Raw genomic sequence first — 21,397 nt, forward strand, 5'->3', positions numbered from 1 at the left:
AACTTTGGGACCACTTTCAGGGGCTTGACTCCACAGCCCCCAAAGGGCGCTCTCTAGTGGTGATAGCTTGCCTTGCATTTGTTTTCGAGGTCAGAACCGCATTATCTAATGTATCTTTGTTCCCACCGTAGTGCCCCAGAGCTATGCTTTGTACATAACTGGTTTGGTGGATCTTGAATTAGAGGATTTAAAAAAAAATAGAGGCTTAAAATGACAGGGGATACTCCTCTCTTCAGCATCTAGGGCAGCGGATGGTTTCTTAGGAGCCTCTTGAACTTTGCCAGGGGGTCCCTCAAATCCACACAGGGGAATAAAATAGAAGTGAGAAAGTTGGCGTGTGGCTTCCTAGCTCTGCAAACTCTCCATACTTCTCATCCAATGCTCAGGCAGCTGATAGATGTGGCCCACACAGTCCACCTCCAGATACAAACCAAACTCCTTGCTCTCTTGGAACTTGGGTGAGAGTAGTTTCATGGGGGGTGTAGGATAGGAGGATTAGTAAGATGGTTATGGTTAACATGAAATGTGTTTTAGTGCTTTTTACTCTTTTACAGTATCACCCAGAGGATAGGTTTTCTGTTTCTTTGTTTTTGAGATAGGGCCTCACTCTGTCACCCAGGCTGGAGTGCAGTGGTACCATCACAGCTCACTGCAGCCTTGATATCCTGGGCTTAAGTGAGACTCCTGCCTCAGCCTGTCAAGTAGCTGGGACTACAGGCTCATGCCACCATGCCCAGCTAATTTTTTTTTAAATTTTTTTGTAGAGATGGGGGTCTCACTATGTTGTCTAGGCTGGTCTAAAACTCCCAGCCTCAAGCAATCCTGCTGCCTCAGCTTCCCAAACTGCTGGAATTACAGGTGTGAGCCATCGCACCCGGCAACCCAGAGGATTTCTCGGTGAGATTTTCTGGTGTAACGTATCTTGTTCAGATAAATTTATGTTCCTCCACTTATTTAAGAATGGCCAAAACCACCTTCAAGGAACTCTTACAAATGACCTTTGTGACATTAGTTAGCCTGTTATTCCAGGAAAAAGAATTAAAGAAGAAATCTAAAAATTATGTTTTAATCTAAATATCTGTTGATAGTGACTCGTAGGTTCTGCAGGCTGACTGTATTGGGCGTTGTTCTAAGCAGGTGGCTTGGAATGTGTCCCTGGGAGGTAAGGGGGCCTTCCAACTGCCAAGTGTCTCTCTTACCTGCTGCACTTTAAGTCCCATTTCCCATGGCTTAATGTGTTTTAATTTTTTTTATTATGATGGAACATGCAAAATATAATATTTAATATTTGAACCATTTTACATTTTTTAAATTATAAAATGCACATAAAATCTGCCATTTTAACTATTTTTAAGTGTACCATTCAGGGACATTAGTGATACTTACAGTGTGGTACAGTCATCACTACTATGTATTTCCAAAACTTTTCTATCACCCCAAACAGCAGCTCTGTGTCTATAAAATGATAACTCTCCATTCCGCCTCTCTCAGCCACTGATGGCGCCTAATCCACTTTCTGTCTCTGAATTTTCCCCCACTGGGCACCTCATATGAAGTGGAACCGGCAAGACTTGTCCTTTTGTGAATGGCTCATTTTACTTGGCACAATGTCTTCAGTATTATAGCATTTCTCTTCATGACTGGGTAATACTCCATTTTGTTTATTTTTCACCTGTTCATGGATACATGGATTATCCCACCTCCTAGCAATTCTGAGTGACGCTGCTGTGAATATTGGCTTGCTATACCTGTTCCAGTCACTGCTTTCAGCTCTTCTGAGTGTAGACCTAGGAGTGGTCATTTTAACCATTTTAGAGTGAAAAATTCAAGTGCATTCAGTGTTGTGCAACTGTCACTAATTCCAGAATATTCATATCATCCTAGAAAGAAGCCTCTTGCCGTTAAGCTGTGACTGGTACTCCCTTTTCCCCCAGCCCTTGGCAGCCGCAAATCCACTTTCTGTCTCTATGCATTTGCTTGTTCTGTATATTTCATGTCAATGGAGTCATACAATATGTGGCCTTTATGAATATTCTTTTCTTCTTTTACTTTGAGTGGGCTTCAGTGGTATGAATATTCTTTTTTTTTTTTCGAGACGGAATATCACTCTGTAGCCCAGGCTGAAGTGCAGTAGTGTGATTTCGGCTCACTGCAACTTCTGCCTCCCAGGTTCAAGTGATTCTCCTGCCTCAGCCTCCCAAGTAGCTGGGATTACAGGCACACACCACCGCACCCGGCTAATTTCTGTATTTTTAGTAGAGACAGAGTTTCACCATGTTGGTCAGGCTGGTCTCAAACTCCTGACCTCATAATCTGCCCACCTCGATCTCTCAAAATGCTGGGATTACAGGCGTGAGCCACCACACCCGGCCAAATATTCTTTTTAAAACACCTGTTTATTATCAAAATTTTCAGCCTATGCAAAAGTAGAAAGAATTGCCATATGAGCCCCACGTGCCCATCACCCAGATCCAGCCATGACCAATGTCTCGTGAGTTTTGTTAATCAAAGTCTGTTTTCTAGGGAGGAAAAGAAATACGTGAACCGATTCTGGAAAGAAATCCATGTGGGAGACTTTGTGCGTCTTCGCTGCAATGAAATCTTCCCTGCGGACATTCTGCTGCTCTCCTCCAGTGACCCCGACGGGCTATGCCACATTGAGACCGCCAACCTGGATGGAGAGACCAACCTGAAGCGGCGGCAGGTGGTCCGCGGCTTCTCAGAGCTTGTAAGTGACCCACGTTTCCAGGGCCTCGCAGGCATCACAGCCACATGGTGTCCCCATGACAGCCTTCTGGGGCTCAGAGCACCTGCATTTTCCTCTGTGTCAGACCAGGCTGTTTTTCCTAGTAGATGAGTCTGAGGGTCTGAGAGGACCCCTGACCTACCTGAGCCCATGACCTGCCTGTAACTGTGGGAAGCAGGATTCAGTTTTTCTGACTCTGATTTCCCTTGTGCATGTCTCACTTTCTCAGAATGTTATTTGTTCCTGTAAAGTTACAAGGAACATTTATGACCAGCTGATGGTCAACACGTACCTAGCAGTTCCACTGGTTTACTAAACGGCAACACAGCAGGAGTCATGGCCTGTTCCTACCAGGATGCTCAGGAACATTTTCTCCTCAAGGGTGTTTGGGTTCAGCGCCAGGTCTTTATAGCTGAATCCTGCCTCTGGTGTGCCTCGGTCACCGTGCAGCAGGGTGAGGGGTGAGAGGCTGGAGGGAAGCAGGTGTGACAGCTGCACGCACCGACTCCATCGGGCTGCCCAACCTGTGTCCCTACTCCAGGGAGAAAGGGCCCCACCTGCCAGGTCTGTGCCGGCAGTGTGAGGTGCTAATGCCAGGTGAACTGACAGGGGCAGGAGCCCTCAGAAATGAGGAAGACCCTACAAGGAAATGGGCCTGGCCCAAGCCTTCTCCTCCCAAGCCTCCTTCTCCCAACCCTGCTCTGGCCTAGACAGCAGGTCTGAGTCGGCCTGCCTTGAAGAGTGGGGAAGCCAGCCTCTGGTTCACAGGGAGGATGCCGCTGGGCTTTTCCTCCTCTATCAGACAGTGCCCTCCCCCATCGGCCTCAGCACCAGCCCATCAGGCTTCCCCGGGGCAGTGGGCTCTGCCGTCTGTGGACCTCAGTGAGGGCACTGTAGGGCGTGGGGGGTGAGCGATTGGCTGGGCAGGGTTGTAGGGGGTTCTAGCATCCCTGTCTCCGCTCTAGATGCCCCCGGTCACCGTCACAGGGGGAGGTGCCTGACACACTTGCAGCAGGCCAGGTACTCCACACCTTGCCCGCCCGGCCTGCCTGCGGCAGACATCAGTACCACACAAGCGTCTGCCTGATTGTTCCACCCGGGCTGATTTCCGCCATGATTTCCTCATTTACTTTGTGTGTGTGTGTGTGTATGTGTGTGTGTGTGTTTTAACCTTTTATGCCAAGTGTATTTTTGTGAGCTGCCTCAAATCTTTCTGGAATAAGGCAAAGCAGACATAAAAATTAAAAATAGTATTTTTTTTGTTGTTAATGGAGTGCTCTCATTTAGATCAGGAGAGCTGGTGAAAGAGTTAGGGACCCCTCGAGGCACAGCCTGGCGACGCCCAGCTTCTCCGTGACTGTGCTGCAGGGTTTGGTGATAAGTGTGGGCCCCATCCGCTGCCACCCCGTCGCCCCAGGCCCTCGTGCCCACCCCCCACCCCCGGCTCTCTTCAGTAAGTCATGGGCGTGAGCCGGTCACACTCTCAGCTTCTCCCCTAGGCCTGCCCCCGTCTCCTCTGCAGGGATGTGAACTAACACTGACATCAGCCAGGGACAGCATCCCCTCTTAGTTCCCGGGGTCTCAGCTAGAGTTAGGGGCAGGTAGAGGGCTGATAGCTCAAATGTCACCTCTGAGAGGAGCAGCCTGTGTGCACAGAGGGTGAGTGCCACTTAAACAAATGCAGATGAGTATCTACTGGTGAAACCTCAGACGAGGTGGAAAATACAGCAGAATTTAAGCACTGGAGGGTGGAGCATGCACGCTTGGCATGGCAAGTAGGGGAACGCCGCAGATAGATCTCCTTGATCAACTCTCAAGAATGACTTCCTCTACCGGGCATGGTGGCTCATGCCTGTAATCCCAGCACTTTGGGAGGCCGAGGTGGGTGGATCACTTGAGGTCAGGAGTTCGAGACCATCCTGGCCAACATGGTGAAACCCCATCTCTACTAAAAATACAAAAATTAGCTGGGCGTGGTGGCGCGTGCCTATAATCTCAGCTACTCGGGAGGTTGAGGCAGGAGAATCGCTTGCACCCGGGAGGCAGAGGTTGTAGTGAGCCGAGATCGCACCACTGCACTCCAGCCTGGGCGACAGAGCGAGACTCCATCTCAAAAAAAAAAAAAAGAACTTCCCCATTTCCTATCTTCTGATCTTCAACTTCTGAACCCAGTCATATCTACAGTCCTCCCCCACCCACTTTTTACCCAAACAATAACTGCAGCACTTCATAGCTCAGTGGTGCTTTATATAAATGAGCTGCTTACAAGTTGGATGTTTAAAACTCGAGGACGGCTGCAGACCAACACATCTACGTCACCCTTCTCAGGGCCCCGGGAATGCTGAGGAAGTAGCTTTGAGCCATGATCTGGTCAAAATGGCCAAATTAACAGCCTAAACAATTCTGAGGGTTTTTAAAAAATTGTTTTATTAGCACCAAAATTCTTTACCTGCATACACATTCTGGTCCCAATTACCTTTTTTCCCCCACTTTCTGGTTTTTTTTTTTTTTTCTCTTTCCCTAAAGGTCCAAAGACATTTTTTTGGTATCCAAATTCCCATTTATGCATTAAATTCTGAAATCTATGAACCACCCCACTGAAAATAAAGGAAGCAAGTCTCTGACTTTTAAACCCCAGCAACTGAAAAACCACAAATGCCAAGAACATTTAAGTACTCTGTGTTTCAATTAGTTTTTTTATAATACTGAGTTAGCTTGTCTCAGACAGGTTAAGAACTAGTAATAATCTGTACACTGACTTATGTGAAATATAATATATTATTTTACCAGTTTAATGAATGATCAGTTGGAAGTGGGAGCCCCTTTGCAAATCACTTAAATTAGAAGCGATTTGCAACACTTAGGTTAAGGAGAAGAGCGGGCCTTGGCATTAATGCAGAAACTTAATGTATCCAGCAGGGTCCAGTCAGGAGACAGAAACCACACATGATTCAATCAGAGAAAGTCTGATGTGAAGAATTCTTAGTTGGGGATTGGGTTATAAGAAGTAATGATACGTGAATTATATCTCAATAAAGCTGTTATCTTTAAAAAAATAAATAAAAAAGGAGTAAAGAGGACTCTGAAGAATACAGGAGCCAGGAACAGTGGCTCACGCCCATAATCCCAGCACTTTGGGAGGCTGAGACCGGAGGGTTGTTTGAGGTCAGGAATTCCAGACCAGCCTGGGCAACACAGGGAAACCCCATCTCAAAAAAAAAAGAAAAAAAGAAAAAAACTTGCCAGATATCATGGTGTGCAACTGTGGTCCTAGCTCCTCAAGGGATTGAATGGGAAGGATGGTTTGAACCAGAAGTTTGAGGTTGCGGTGAGCTGTGATCATGCCACTGCACTCCAGCCTGGGGGACAGAGACCCTATCTCTGTCTTGAATATATATGTATATGGGAATAGCTGATGAAGGGACAGCCACTGCCCCTGGCTTTGAGACAGACGTGTTCTCCCACTCAGGGAAGAGCGCCCTCCCAACCCCTGAACCATGGCAGGGGGCACAGCCTTAAATTGGGAGATGGCAGAAAAGGTACTTAGGGGCTGCACTGGTGGAACCTGCTAGAAGCCTTCCCTTGGGGGCCGGGGAGGCCATTGCCAGTGACATGCCAAGCATAGGAACTTGCTATATGCCAGGAGCAGTTGCTGGCCACTGGATGCTGCTGGAGCCAGGCCCTCGCTGCAGTCGATGAAGACTGGTGACAGCTCTCTAGACAGCAGCGCCGTGGAGCCCCACCTTTGAGAGGGTGCATGGAGCAGCAGCCTGGGCTCAAGAGGGCCCATTGTTGCCTGCAGGAATATGTTCAGGGTACCCTAGACTGAGAGATGGGGAAAGTGTGGAGCAGGCCAAGCCCTGGAGAAACCTGGAGAGGGTGGGCAGTGCGGAACGGGTATACACACACACACGCATGCACGCACACGCGTGCACACACACATGCGTGCACACACACACACCCCACCTAAAGACCAGCCACGGGACCAATACGTGGAGGACTCAGGCCTATTCACCAGCGATGCCCAGTACGCAGCAGTGAGATGAGTCCAGGGGGCTTTTGTTAGGGGTTTGGGGCCATGAGGGGTCAAGGGAGATTCCAGAAAGAGGAGGTTGAAACTGACTCTGAAGGCCAGGATGGAGAGGTCTCGGGTGCCAGGCACTATGGGGAATGACGTTGGTCAGAAGGTGCCCCAGAGGTGGAATAGGGTTGTATTTAATGAAGAGCATTGGAAAAAGTGCACAGTGTTGAAGGGCTACAACAAAAGCTGGAAGGAGGTGGGCATGGCCCACCCAGACCCCAGAATCTGAAGGCGAGGCCTAGACACCGGGCTGATGGCTCCGGGACCTTAAATCACCCAGCTATTTCACTTGTGGCAAAAGAAACAGAGATCTTGAGACGTAAAGATTTGATGTAAGAATTGGAGTTGAATGGATGTTATCCAAGAATTGAGAGAGGCCCCTGTGTGGAGCATCACACTGTCAGACAATGTCTCACATTTGTTCAGCCTCCTGCACGCCAGGCCTGCTATATCTCCCACAACTGTAGTAGAGCAAACATTTTTAAACACAATTTCACAGTGTTTTAAGTATAAATCTTGTGAGATAATGATTATCACACCATTTTACAGATAAGAAACAGAAAAAGTGAAGTCAGGAGAGTCTCCCAAGGTGCCTCCCCTCCCCCACCCCATCCGTCAGTGTGGATTCGGAGCGGGTTCCTCCACTTTGCGTGGGGTGTCTGCTGTCTGTCACCTGCACATTTGTGCGGCCCTGCAGCCCTGCAGCCCTGCCACGAAGGTGCATACATTCAGACGTTCTGTGGGTCGCAGTTTCTAGTTCATCTGTAACATTTGTCATTTCTGCAGAACCAGGAAATCCCTAGACTGATAAGTTTATGTAAAACTCAGTGTTTTCAAAGACTCATTTTTGTAAGTTTTAATTCATTCAGCAGATACGTATTGAGCATTTATTATGTTTCTACTGCCATTCTAGGAGGTGCATTGATCAAAACTGGGGAGCATCTTTCCTCTCATGGTGCTTACATGATCTGTGTGAAAAATTAGATAGACGGTTGAAGTCTTCGGTGCTAACTGTAGACGAGAAAGCAGAAACAGGGATATGAAATGTCAGATGAGTGTTGGAATTTCAGCTGGGGTGAAGCGGGGACAGGGCTGTCCTGCTTGAGAACAGCTGGAGAGTCCAGACCCAGAGGACACATCAGTGTCGGGAAGAGCCGTCCCAGAGGTGACTTCTGTGTGGGTTAATTTACTGAGAAAATAGTTTCCAACAGTTTGTCTCTTGGGTGGACCTGTTTGGGTGAGTGCCCACAATCCCAGCCACACCCACGTCCTCTGTGCAGCGCTGTGGGGAGTAATCATTGTCAGGCTTCCAGAAAGATCTGCTGCTGACTCTTCCCAGGCATGTGCACATGTGTGCACGTGTGTGTGTGCACAGTGGTGCGTGTTCCAAATAAGGAAGAAAGATAAAAGGAGTATGGAAACTTCCTAGGCTGGACAAACACTGCTCTTAAACACGTACCTTCACAGTCAGGTCAGCAGTGATGCTAAGGTGGAGACAGGGCCTCCCCTCTGCTTTCTGAATACACTGTGAGCAGTCCCTGGGGGGCCTGGTGTATTCAGGCTGTGACTCAGCACAGTTTTCTTTACAAAGGAGAGTCAGTCCCACCCCAAGTTACTTGACAGAATTCAGAAGCTTAGAAAACGACTTTAAAAGTCCAAATATGTAGAAGACAACATATTTTTTTTTAAAAAAACTGCTACCTACACATGCTTCCAAAATTGTCTCTATCACAGGAAAACTAGAAGTGAAAAAGTACAATTTGCAAGGTAGTTTTTGTACTCAAGTCTCTTTTTCCCTAAGCTTTTCAAGTTGTTAGTTGTTAATGAAATTTAGCTACATTGGCCGTGGTATTGAAGGAGGCAGCATAATCTATCATCTAAGTGGAAAACAAAGACAGCTGCCTGGGTATGGTAATTAGATCGGTCAGTTTTAAGCCTTTACAAAGAGGCTTCCATGTTTTTCTCTTACACATGGAAGGATAGTCAACAAGCTCATAAGTTATACTGAGACATTTTTGTTTTTAAATTTAACAATCTCATAATTTTCTTGAAGGACATTAAATCTGTAACAGGAAAGACAGAAATAAATGACTTTGACAATACAATAACTTTATTTAGATTAAATTTTTAATTCTAACAAGTGTGGATATTCAAAGAAATTCAGTTCGGTAGGTAATATGATTATTTGAGACATACCATGTTTTTTCATATTAACTGTGTTTATTTCATGGCAATATAAGTTGGCCCGAAGAAGATTTTTTTTTTTTTTAATTCTGGTGACTTCATAATGGATTCTTTGCCTTTAATTTATAGTCTATTAAATCACCATGTACAGAGAGTACAGCACCAGCAATCTGATCTTTTTTTTTTTTTTTTCTTTTTGAGACAGAGTTTTGCTCTTGTTGCCCAGGCTGGAGTGCAATGGCACCATCTCGGCTCACTGCAACCTCTCTGCCTCCCGGGTTCAAGTGATTCTCCTGCCTCAGCCTCCCAAGTAGCTGGGATTACAGGCATGCGCCACCACTCCTGGCTAATTTTGTATTTTTAGTAGAGACGGGGTTTCTCCATCTTGGTCAGGCTGGTCTTGAACTCTGGACCTCAGGTGATCCACTCATCTTGGCCTCCCAAAGTGCTGGCATTACCGGCGTGAGCTACCGCACCCGGACCTCTGATCTAAATGAATAAATTAATGCCATGAAGTTGATAATAATTTGGCTAGTCTGAAATATTTATCCAAAAATATCTTCTTATACTGTGTGAAAACTTAAAAATTTTTTGTGTGGTTGGAAATGATCATTTCGTATTCCAGAAGTAAAAAGACAACCAAAGCAGTAAGATGTTTTAATTCTGTTCAAGATAGCATACAATGTGAAATGCTTTTTTTCTCTTTAACTGTATTTTCACTGTTAAAAAAAAAAGAGGGGAATTTAATAAAATTTCCAGTTTTCCTAAATGTAGTTTAATTGCATCAGCAGTTGCAAAGGGTTTGAAACTTTCTCTGTGTGTATGTGTGTTTCTGGAGCAGGGATTTCCTTACCAGTAGGAAGAGGTGACAATGTGAGATCGACCCAGTTAACACTAGGCGTCTCCTCATGAGTGAGTGTGTGTGTGTGTGTGTGTATGTTTAGGTGTGTATGTTTGTGTGAGTGTGTATGCAGACAGTTGTGAGTGCAAACATTTTTGCAAGTGAGTGTGCAGGTAAGTGTATGTTCCAAAGAAGAAAGCAAAGTGAAGTGATATTGCTTTATTAGGATATCACTTTCTGTTATCTCTAAATTTAGGAGAGGATAAATGTTCCCTCCTAGGCTAAGATCTAGTGTTGTAGAAGTGGATTGCTCTGCAAGAGAGTGCTCCCTGGGGGAATCCGGAGTTTCCAATCTCCCTATTGAGGACCTGCTGTGAGCCCATGCATTAGGTGAGAGGTGCCCATGCGATCCACCTCTTCTGATTGGACTCTGGAACCTTTGTCCCTTGGTGGAGGCCGTATGCTGTGTGTCATTTCCCTTCTGCTTGTTTTGTGAGCACAGCTTTCAACAAGAGGGAACTTCCTTGTGTCCCCAGAGCACAATGCAAGACCTGTCAGCACCCCCTGGCCTCCGCAGACATTTGAGTTATCCTAATTTTGTGAATTGGTAAGAGCCGGCTTCCCTCGTTCAACCTATCAATGCTTTCGGTTTGCGTGTGCTCCTCAAGTGGAAGGCCGTATTTTGGTTCTCATTGTGGTATTAGGGCTTCCTTAGAGTTTCGCCCGTCCACAGCAGCAGAGATTCATGAACACATTTGCAGTTTCATATAGTCACATAAACCAGACCTTATAAAGGAATCGACCTTTAAGGAAAGCAAGAACTCGACTTCAGAAAACACTATTACCTACTGGGATGTGGATGAAACTGGGCTTCCTGACATCTCAGTTGGGTTTAGTGTCGAAATTAATTCAGGGCTTTTTCACCATTGCTAATGAATAATCCATGTGCCAAGGAAATGACTTCATGAACCCCAGTGAGACTTTTAACCAAGCTGAGATCAGGCCTGCAAACTTCTTTAGTTTGTCAGTTTTCACAAAGCCCTTTTCAGTAGTGTGTCTGTCAGAAGGCCCTTATGTTCCCCGCCTCCCAAAACTGTAAAAGGACAAGAAATGTGGGTGTCATTGCTGGCCACGCTGTCTTCCCTGGGGTTCTGGAAAGTGGGGGATTGGGTGCATGCCGGGGGGTTCATAGGTTAGGAATTGTGCCAGAGCTTCAGGGTCGTTCCACTCACCTGTCACAACTGACCTTTGCCGCACTGGCACCAGTCCCTGGTGAGAAACAAGCCCTTTCATTTGTGTAGTAAAGAAGGCCAACTTCAAAGCATTATGGATGTAGGTTTGTTTTGGACAAAACTTCAAATAGCTGGTTTGCTCATCCGGCCTTTATCAAGCATTCTGGGGCCTTGACCACCAGGCAGGAAATTCTGCGAGGACAGACTCTGAGGTTGACATCTCCACCTCGGCCCAGTGAGCCTGCGTGGGCCACGGAAACCCCTCTCGGGGATTTTGAGTGTTGTTTTAAGGCTAAAAGTGGGCACGGAAAAGTTTCGGGTGCAAAGTCAGGTTCTGAAGCTGAGACTGCCACAAGCATCAGAGACGTCAGGGCCTGGTGGGTGGGTGGGGGACGTTGGGAGGAGAGAGCCCTCCCTTTTCTGCAAATCTCCTATGGACCAGAGATTCAGCCACAGCCCAGAACCTGGAATTGGGGTGGCTCTGAGTCAGTGTTCAGAAAGCCGGTAACCCTTGACGACTGAAATGAGTGACTGAGGCAGAAGTATCAATCAATTGAGGTTTGTTAAGCCAGCTTTAGGGTGTGTCCCAGTAAAATAGGAATCACAGACACCTGTGGCTGATTTCTGAAGCGGTTTTCAGGTCGGGCGCGATGGCTGACGCCTGTCATCCCAGCACTTTGGGAGGCTGAGGCAGGTGGATCACCTGAGATCAGGAGTTCGAGACCAGCCTGGCCAACATGGTGAAACCCTGTCTCTACTAAAATACAAAAATTAGCCAGGTGTGGTGGTGGGCGCCTGTAATTCCAGCTCCTTGGGAAGCTGAGGCAGGAGAATAGCTTGAATCCGGGAGGCAGAGTGGATGCAGTGAGCCGAGATCATGCCACTGCACTCCAGCCTGGGTGACAGAGTAAGACTCTGTCTCAAAAAAAAAAAAAAAAAAAAAAAAGGCGGTTTTCAGGAGGTGTAGTAGTCATACATTTCCTTAAAGCAGGAGGAGGCCCACAGGAAGAGTGGCAGGTAGGCAGCCAGGGAATGGTCACTTTCCTGTGAGACTCCAGTTGGTGTCCAGTAAATCCACATTTTTACATCAGACAAAGTCAATGTGTGAAGAGAAAAAGAGAGCACAGAGTCAATTATGCAGACATCTCTGGGTGGGTGGAGGAAGGAGTCTTGTCTTTGTTCTGTAGCTGGCAAGATAAGCTTGTAGTGGACACTATTAATGTGGAATCCAACAGACTTTAGTTTTAGAAGCTAGACTTAGATAGCAGACCTAATGTTTTTTTCTTTTTATTTTTTATAGAGATAGGAAGGTCTCACCATGTTGCTCAGGTTTGTCTTGAACTCCTGGGCTCAAGCAATCCTCCTACATTAGCCTCTCAAAGTGCTGAGATTATAGGCGTGAGCTGCCGTGCCGAGCTCTTTGTGTTATGATTGGCATGTCCTTGTTTATGGGTGGCCAGCAAACAATGTCCTCATGAGTGATTCCAGGGGGCATGTTGTGCTGCAACCCTGTTAACCTCAGTGGAGAAGGCACAAGTCCAAAAGGCAGAAGAAGAGACCCAGAGCCAGCATATGCTACACGGGGTTTGATTAGGGGCTTACACAGAGGGGAGAGAGTCTGGTGGTGGCCGGCTGAACAGGAAAACCACTACCGCTTATAAACAGCATGCACTTTCTACAGCATTTTCACTTAACACTCTCCCCTGAACGACCTCCACCTGGAAGCCTTCATTTAACCCAAAATTCAGGGCCTCAATCCCCTGTGCAGCCCGAGTTCCACAGGACAGGTGGGGGCTCAGATGTTTATCATAGACAAAGAACAGATCTCTGGGTTGGCCACGCCCAGATGTCCTAGCTCAGCACACACTCGGGCACATGTGCCATGCAGAGTCATCCTCAGGGCAGGCTTGAGGTATTGCTGTCAGGTGCATTTGCCCTGCAGGGCAGCCCTGCAGAGACGCTGTAGGCCTCTTGCCTGTCCCTGGGGCGTTGGATGATGTGTAATGCCAGTGAGAGCGGTTCATCTGGAACAGGGTGTTGCCTGACTCCACCTCTGGACCTAAGTCTGGGGGTCCTGAGATTTACTATTTTCCTTTGCAACCCTCTGGTGAGAGTGACGACCCCCACTACTCCCTTCTCCTGGCTGGGTAACAGTGCCATCTGACACTGGGCACTCACCTGTGTCAGGCCCTCATTCATTTAGTTCTCTTGGCAGCTCTGAGAAGGTGCTGTTATTACTCGCATTTAGCAAAGGAGCCACTGAGACTCAGAGGGAGTCAGCCCCTTGGCCTGCCAGGGTCCAAGTGAATGGTGGGCCAGGTTCTTGGCCAAGAGTTGGGGCGCAGGGCCTGGCTGTGAAGCCCCTCAGGGCCATCTCTGCAGAGCAGCGTCACCATTACTGTCGCCGCTCAGGCTGATTGGGCTGGGCTGGGCCGATCCGCAGCTGTGGTCAAGTCTGGAGTGGCTGAAAACATGGGTGGGGCCTCTCTCCACCTTGCCTGGGTCGTGTTTTAAATGCACACCTCATAGTTGGCTTGGGCTGCCATAACAAAGTGCCATGAATTGGGCGGCTTAAACTGCAGAAATTTATTTTCTCACAGTTCTGGAGTCTGGAAGTCTGAGATCAAGGTGCCGACAGAGTTGGTTTACTTTGAGGCCTCTCTCCTGGGCTCGCAGGTGGTCGTCCCTCTGTATGTGTCTGTGTTCTGATCTCTTCTTTAAGGACACCAGTCCTGTTGGATCAGGGCCCACCTCAGTCACCTCATTTAACCCTTATTCTACACCTCAGAATTGAACTCCTGCTGTTAGTATTTGTTGTGGATGCTCCAGACATACGGCATGAGGCATTTCTAACATCCCAGGCACTGGCACGTATATGTCAATTTGATGGGCTGGAATGTTTTGAAAATGTATGTTGTAAATGCAGCGTTTGGCTGCCCACCTGCACTCGCTGGCCTGCATGTGCTGAGGGAAGGGAATTCTTAAGTCCCTGGTTCCTGTAGGTCACATTAGGGGATCTGACTCTCATCCAATAAGAACACAGGCCTGCGGTGGTGGCAGCTTGGTGCACAAGGCAAGATGTGTCCCTCAGCCATGACAGTCAGCCTCGTGTTCCAGTCCCCAGAGAACACATGGCCCCCGTGACCTCAAATCACTCCAGCCAGGGGCGTCAGCCGTTCTTGCTGGGTCCAGCTCTCAGGAACTCACCTTTCCACCTCAGCAGGGAAATCCCCTGAGGAACCAGAAAGAAAGGTAGACTTTGTGTCTGGGTGAGGAGGAAGGGACCACCCCGTGATGGCTCTGTGGCCTTGGAACCCACCCAGCAATTTGGGGTCATCTCTGCTTACTTGAGGTTTTAGTCTGCAGAAGTCCATGAATGCGGACACCAAGTGAAGTCTCAGCTTCAAGCTCTGGGGGTGTCCTGGCTGAAATCCACAGGGAGGGACGGCTGAAAACATGGGTGGGGCCCCTCTCCACCTCACCCGGGTCGTGTTTTAAATGCACACCTCATAGTTGGCTTGGGCTGCCATAACAAAGTGCCATGAATTGGGCGGCTTAAACTGCAGAAATTTATTTTCTCACAGTTCTGGAGTCTGGAAGTCTGAGATCAAGGTGCCGACAGAGTTGGTTTACTTGAGACCTCTCTCCTGGGCTTGCAGGTGGTCGTCCCTCTGTGTATGTCTGTGTTCTGATCTCTTCTTTAAGGACACCAGTCCTGTTGGATCAGGGCCCACCTTAGTCACCTCATTTAACCCTATTTCCTCTTTAAAAACTGTCTTGAAATAAGGGCACAGTCTGAGGTATCCAGGGTTAGGATTCGAACACATAAATCTGGGGAGGATAGAATTCAACCCCTCACAGTGCAGGTTCAGAGTGAAAGTAACTGCCATTCCTGGATGGTGGCATCACCATGCTGATCACCTCAGATCAATCTGTTTCACTGCCTCCCAGTTCTCTCCACTGTCAGGAAGAGGAAATGCTTTCTCATGATGAACGTGCAGCTAGAAACTGTAGTTCCAGAGAGTTAGCTGAAGGCTGAGGCACCGGGGCAGGATGGCTACTTCCCCAGCTGGCTGCGGTGTTCTAGGAAGCTGATGGTTATGGTTAGTATATGCATGTCTTTTTTTTTTTTTTTTTTTTTGAGACAGAGTCTCCCTCTGTCACCCAGGCTGGAGTACAGTGGTGCCATCTCGGCTCACTGCAACCTCCACCCCCGGGTTCAAGCAGTTCTCTGCCTCAGCCTCCTGAGTAGCTAGGATTACAGACGCCCGCCACCACCCCCGGCTAATTTTTTTGTATTTTTATTAGAGACAGGGTTTCACCATGTTGGCCAGGGTGGTCTTGAACTCCTGACCTCGTGATCCATCCTCCTCAGCCTCCCAAAGTGCTGGGATTACAGGCGTGAGCCACCGCGCCCGGCCTATATGCATGTCAAAGTAAAAGTTCTGTGGATAACAGTGGATCAAAAGGAATGAGGATTTTACTATGGGGCAGACTTCGAAAATCTGATTAGAGTGTGTTTCAGTATTGGAGCGTGTGTGCATGCACGTGCGTGTGACAGTCAAAGCATTAATAAGCAATGTCAGGACAGAAACTCTATTAAACATTTCCCTTAGAAATAGTGAGGGAAAACCTTTCAACCCTTAACTAAACTCTCCTTTAAAAGTTCTTAGCATTTCCTTCAAGGAAGACATAATTTCCACAGAAGCAATACGTAGTGTTTTTCCTGTTCCCTGCTTGTTTAACATTATAAAAGTAATCCAGACTTGTTTTACACCAGTAGTGAAAAGAAGGCTCTACCAGGCATGGTGTTTCACACCTGAAATCCCAGCACTTTGGGAGGCCAAGGTGCCCAGCACTTGGGGTTCCCTCTGACCTGGCTGTCCCTCATCCAGTGCAGAGAACCAGCTGCCAAGTCCTGTAGATTCTGCCTGTGCAAGTCCAGGAACCAGCCTCACAGGGGTGAGGGGACTTTGGGAGCCAGCCCTGGTGCGCCCGTTGGACCCCCTTGGCCCCATGTTCACCCCAGTGTCTCCCAGGTCAGGGATGCCCAGTGCCTGCCCATGCACCCATCCAGCTTGGCATGTTAGATGCGTCTCAGACAGAGGGCCCGCAAGGGTCCCATACTCCAGTGAGCACACCTACCTCCGTCTACAGCACAGTACTTCAGAGAGGTGACAGCGGCTGGGTCCTTGCTCACTGCAGTGGCCGCAGAGAACATCTGCCAGCACTTAGCACAGGCAGCTAGCATGCATTAGTTTTTAGCCCCTTAGTGTCTCATTGGCCGAGGTGGGATTCCCCTGAGGAGCTTTAGAAGTCCCAAAGGCCTGGGCTCACCCCTGCATTCTGACTCCCCTGATGTGGGGTGGGCCAGGCACTGGGGTGCTCCAAGCTCTTCTGCACTAAGAACCACCACCCTGAGATAAGTACAGTTGCTTCCCTATTTTACAAATAAAGGGGTCCAGGTCTGGACAGGTCAATGGGCTCACCCTACTATGCAGCCAGTCAGAGGAGGGGCTGTGCTGCAAACCCAGCATTGGACTCCAGATCCTGTTCTTATAGCACTCCCCAACCCCATGCCTCTCTGTCTGAGCCCCAGTTCTTCCAGGTCTCCCAGCAGACTCACTGCCTGGGACGTGGCGCAGCCTCCATCCATCCTCTTTGCTTCTCGGTGACAGCAGCCTTGCGTGGCACCTCCTTCACCTTCTCAGGGGTGCCACAGCGTGTCCACCCATCTCCTCTCTGCAGGAAGCCCTACGTTCTGCTGCAGCACCTGCCAGAATGATGCACCAAAATTGCAGTTCTAACCTCGGCACTCTCAGGCTGAAAAGCCTGCAGCGGTGGGTGTCACCTGTGAACACCATGGTAAAGTTAGCAAATGGCTCTCTAGACCAGAACAGGCAGAAGGGAATTTGATTGCTGCCCACACATCTGACTGTAATGTGCTATGTAGCGGAGCAGCCCTCTTCAAAGAAATTGCTGATGCCAAGAAACCAGGCAGGGCAAAGTGTGTGTATGTGTATACGTCTGCCTGTGAATGTCCATGTATTTAGTTATATGGGGCCCATTAAAGTTTTTTTTTTTTTTTTTTAAGAAACGGTTCCACTAGTATAAAGTGTGGACAAAACCCCGATTAGAGTATTTTTCAGGAGTTTTTTGGGACTGGCGCCTTCTCAAGCTGCAGCTCTAGTCCCCATGGCACCTGGCTATGTTCTAGGATGTTTTGCTGAGGCCCGAGGAGTGTTTGCAGGCGGCACAGACACTGAGCTCAGGGTGCTGGAATGGAAGCGGCTGGGTTGGGGCCTAGAGGCAGTGTTTGAGCACGTGGTTCCTCAGTGCATGTGAGTACCACCTGGCCCTTTCTTGTCACCAAGAACTGCCAGTAGGAAGATCCAATTATAATAGAGGCTGGTGGAGCTTCCTGCCCTCCTCACTTCTTCTGCTGGCTGAGAGGGAAGCCCTATTTCAGGAGGGGTGTGGGCCGCTGGGCTGGGCCTGGGGAGGGAGACGCTGGTGGAGCATTCGGGGGCTCGAGGATGTTGGGTCTGAGGGCTTGACCACAGCACAGTGAGACACTTGATTATACAGGCAGGCTACAGCGTGGCATGGAGAGTGAGCTTTAGGGTCTGCCTCCTACATTTGCTAGCTTGTAATCCAGGAACATCATTTGACCTCTCTGGGCCTCAGTTTCAGTATCTGCTGATATGGGTTGTCCCCACCCAAATCTCAACTTGAATTGTATCTCCCAGAATTCCCACGTGTTGTGGGAACCAGGGGGAGGTAACTGAATCATGGGGTCTGGTCTTTCTTGTGCTATTCTCATGACAGTGAATAAGTCTGACTAGACCTGATGGTTTTATTAGGGGTTTCCACTTTTGTTTCTTCCTCATTTTTCTCTTGCCGCCGCCATGTAAGAAGTGCCTTTCACCTTGCACCATGACTCTGAAGCTTCCCCAGCTATGTGGAACTGTAAGTCCAATTAAATCTCTTTTTGTTCCCAGTTTTGGGTATGTCTTTATTAGCAATGTGAAAATGGACTAATACATCTGCAAAATGGGAATGATGTCAGAGGTCCTTCTAGCCTGCCCTTTGCACTGCACCTGGCAGGTGGTGAGTACTCAGAAGGGTGGCCGCCCTCAGCACTGCCCTGCTGCTGCTGTCATTGAAAGGCAGGCTACTGGAGGAAAGGTGAGACTGGCACCAGGAGTGAAGTTATAGAGAAAAGGGTTTGCGTCTCTGTAAGAAGAACCTGACCATGGATACAATACCTCTGTCTAATCCACAGAGCTGGAAGAATTAAGGTGAGGCTGGAGAGTTTGGGTATTAGATGAGAATTGGCTGTCCAGGGCCGGGAGCTTCCAGCCTGAGCTCTGGGAAGGAAGCTGCGTCTCAATGATCTTTTCCTCGCCCGGGACTTCAGGAGTGACCGCTTACCTGCACATAAGAGCAGGAGACAGCTGTAGTGCCACAGTGAGGGATGTGATATCATCAGAGGCTCTACACGGGCAGAATTCTGGAATGTGGGTGGGAACGCTGAGTCTCTGACTTTAACCTGAGCTTTCTTGGTGCCAGAAAACCAGAGCAAGTTGGACACACTGAATGTTCTGGAGGGTTTCTGAGATATCAACGGCAGGGGCAGGTGGACGTGTTTCTAATGGAAAGTTCTGATGCTGAAAGGGAATTCTTTGGTCACATGTTGTCACTATTGGCAGGTATTCTATAGAGGAGTGGAGAATGTTGGATTACTATGCTACTGGCTGTTAAACATTGTCTCTCCACGAAGCCGCTAGGCTGTGCGAGGCAGACACAACACCCCCGCCCCGCCCCCGTGTGCTGTGCTGACTTCATCACGAGGGCTCCACAGGGCTGCTGGTGCTCCGCAGAGACCCTTCACCTGAAACATCAGGGCCGTTTAAAGTCTAAGCTTCAAGGAGAAAATCATCTAGAAGCAAGCCTTGATGATGTTTAATGTGTGTCCTGCCTCCTCACTAGCATTCTGCAGACAAATGCTTTAGCCAGGAGGTTTAATAGAATGAAGTGCATTTCCTTACCTTTCCTTGCAGTCTCAGTTCCCCAGTGGTTCTCATTTCCTGAGCCCAATCATGGAAGTCAGAATTACCCTCTGCCATTAGCAGGCTGGAACTTTTAGCTCATGGCACTCCTAAACCCGAAGGTAGAGCCTCTGAGGTTTCTAGCATCATAGGCTGAGTGATAACCCTTTGTATTTCAGGTGATGGGAAGAAGTGAAGGATAGCTCAGGTTGTTGGAAAGGGAATATCTTGGTCTGTTCCTAATACTGTAATGAAATGACCACAGACTGGGTCATTTATAAATAATAGACATTTATTTCTGACAGTTCTGGAAGCTGGGAGTAAAAGATTGAGGCGCCAGTAGATCTGGTGTCTGGCAAGGGCTCTCTTCCTGACCTGCAGACAGCCACCTTCTGTCTGTGTTCTCACATGGCAGAGAGGGAGAGAGGCAGAACTTCGAGTGAGTGTCTCTTCTTAGAAGGGCACTAATCCCACTCATGAGGCTCCACCCTCATGCCCTAATCACCTCCCAAGGACCCACCTTCAAATACCATCAAATTAAGGACTAGGTTTTAACATATACATGGGGGACTCAAACACATACATTCTAAGGGCTAAGTTTTAACATATACATGTTGGGGGACTCAAACCTGACATCTGTAGCAGGGAACATCCTGAGTCCTGGAAGCCCGCGCTGCACCGTGCATCTTAGGTTGGAAAGCTCTTTGCCCAGGATTCCTCATTTTCGTAAGTCTTTGTCGGGTCAGTGGAATAACAGCATCAGCCTCACTCGGTGCCTTTAAGAAATGCAGAGTCCCAGGCCCCGCCCAGATCCACTGAGGCAAGGATCTGCGTTTTGACAAGATCCTGGGGGATTCATGTGCCCGTTGGAGACTGAGAAGCCCTGCGTTGCATGGGTGTCGTCTGGACATAATGAGGCATATTCTTCTCTAATTGTTGTCCTTGGTTTCGGATGCAAGTGGGATAACCAGCTTCTGTGATCCTGCTTTCCTGACATAGTTGCTATTTTCATACTTCACTAATTAAGCACTTAAAAGAAGACACAGAGAGGTTATCTTTCACAAACAATGTACTTTTGAAAAGCTCTGAATAAAATAAAATTAAACGGTGTTCTCCTATAGATATAATTTTAGCGATGCTTTATTTCCATTGCTTATTGATTGATCCACAGGGGAGGAGCTTATAGCTGGCCAGCTCTCATCTGCAAAGTAGTTAATTATTAACCGCACTTATTTGCACTGATCCTGTGCTTCCTGGAGTGAATCATTTTACAGCAGGTGCTGCAGAATCAGTGTCTTGCTGTGTCCTGGTCTTCATTAACCTGCAGCCTGTGTTCCTCCAGCTTTTCCAAATAATGACGGAGGACAGACATTCACAGAAACAATGTTTAATCTGGGCACCCTGTGGCCCACTCAAGTTGACACATAAAATTAACAATCATGTGCGTGGAAGCCTCAGAGGCATCCTTCTGGGAGCCCAGTGCTGGAAGGGATGCTGGAGAGCCAACTTCACCAGGAGGAAGTGAGTCTGGATGCAGGGGGAGGAGCCTGGCCATCTGCTGTCGTTTGGGATGAGTCGGACTCACTGGTTGCTGATATTCAAGACAAACAGATGAGCGGATGTTAAATTAGTGATCTAGAATTAAAAGGATGCCCAGTCCCAGTGAAAATAATTTATTTCAAGAATTCCATGGGCAAGCAATTTAGGCATGTAAAATAACACCCTTATTCTCAGCAGGTTAATTTTGCTTGAGAATGAATTGAGTGCAGGTGGAGGAGCAATTATTTTCTTACAAAAATAAGCTTCCCTTTCCCTAAGTTGAAAATAGCCTTGGATAAGTCAGATGACAGTAGTTTCTTAAAGACAGGCAGTTTATTAACTGGTTGTTTTTAGCTGCTCAGTAAGAGTCTTTCAAAAAATCAAAAGTTTGGGAAAATGTGTGCCACTTGGAAAAAAAAACATCGTTAGTTAATTATCGGTTGAAAACTTTAGCTGCCCTTTGGTTTTTTAAACAGCCTTATTGAGGTCTGACTGACATAAAATAAACCGCACATATTTAAAATGTATAATTTGGTCAGGCTCATGCCTGTAATCCCAAAGTTTTGGGAGGCCAAGGTGGGAGGATCACTTGAGGCCAGGAGTTGGAGACCAGCCTGGGCAATGTAGCAAGACCTTGTCTCTACAGAAAATTTACAAATTAGCTGGGCATGGTGCCATATGCCAATTCCTAGCTGGTTAGGAGGCTGAAGCTGGAGGATCCCT

General features: G+C 47.9%; 1 protein-coding gene across 1 annotated transcript in view; it reads left to right on the forward strand.

Annotated features, from left to right (window-relative positions):
* ATP10A (ATPase phospholipid transporting 10A (putative)) overlaps window positions 1-21,397 on the forward strand; it is a 179,803-nt gene that overhangs the window by 80,121 nt on the left and 78,285 nt on the right. The window contains exon 2 of the mRNA XM_054451653.2: window positions 2,524-2,728. Coding sequence (XP_054307628.1) covers window positions 2,524-2,728 — 205 coding nt within the window. The remainder of the gene's footprint in view (window positions 1-2,523; window positions 2,729-21,397) is intronic.

The sequence above is a fragment of the Pongo pygmaeus genome, chromosome 16 (assembly GCF_028885625.2).
Source record: "Pongo pygmaeus isolate AG05252 chromosome 16, NHGRI_mPonPyg2-v2.0_pri, whole genome shotgun sequence".
In the NCBI taxonomy this organism is placed as follows: Eukaryota; Metazoa; Chordata; class Mammalia; order Primates; family Hominidae; genus Pongo; species Pongo pygmaeus.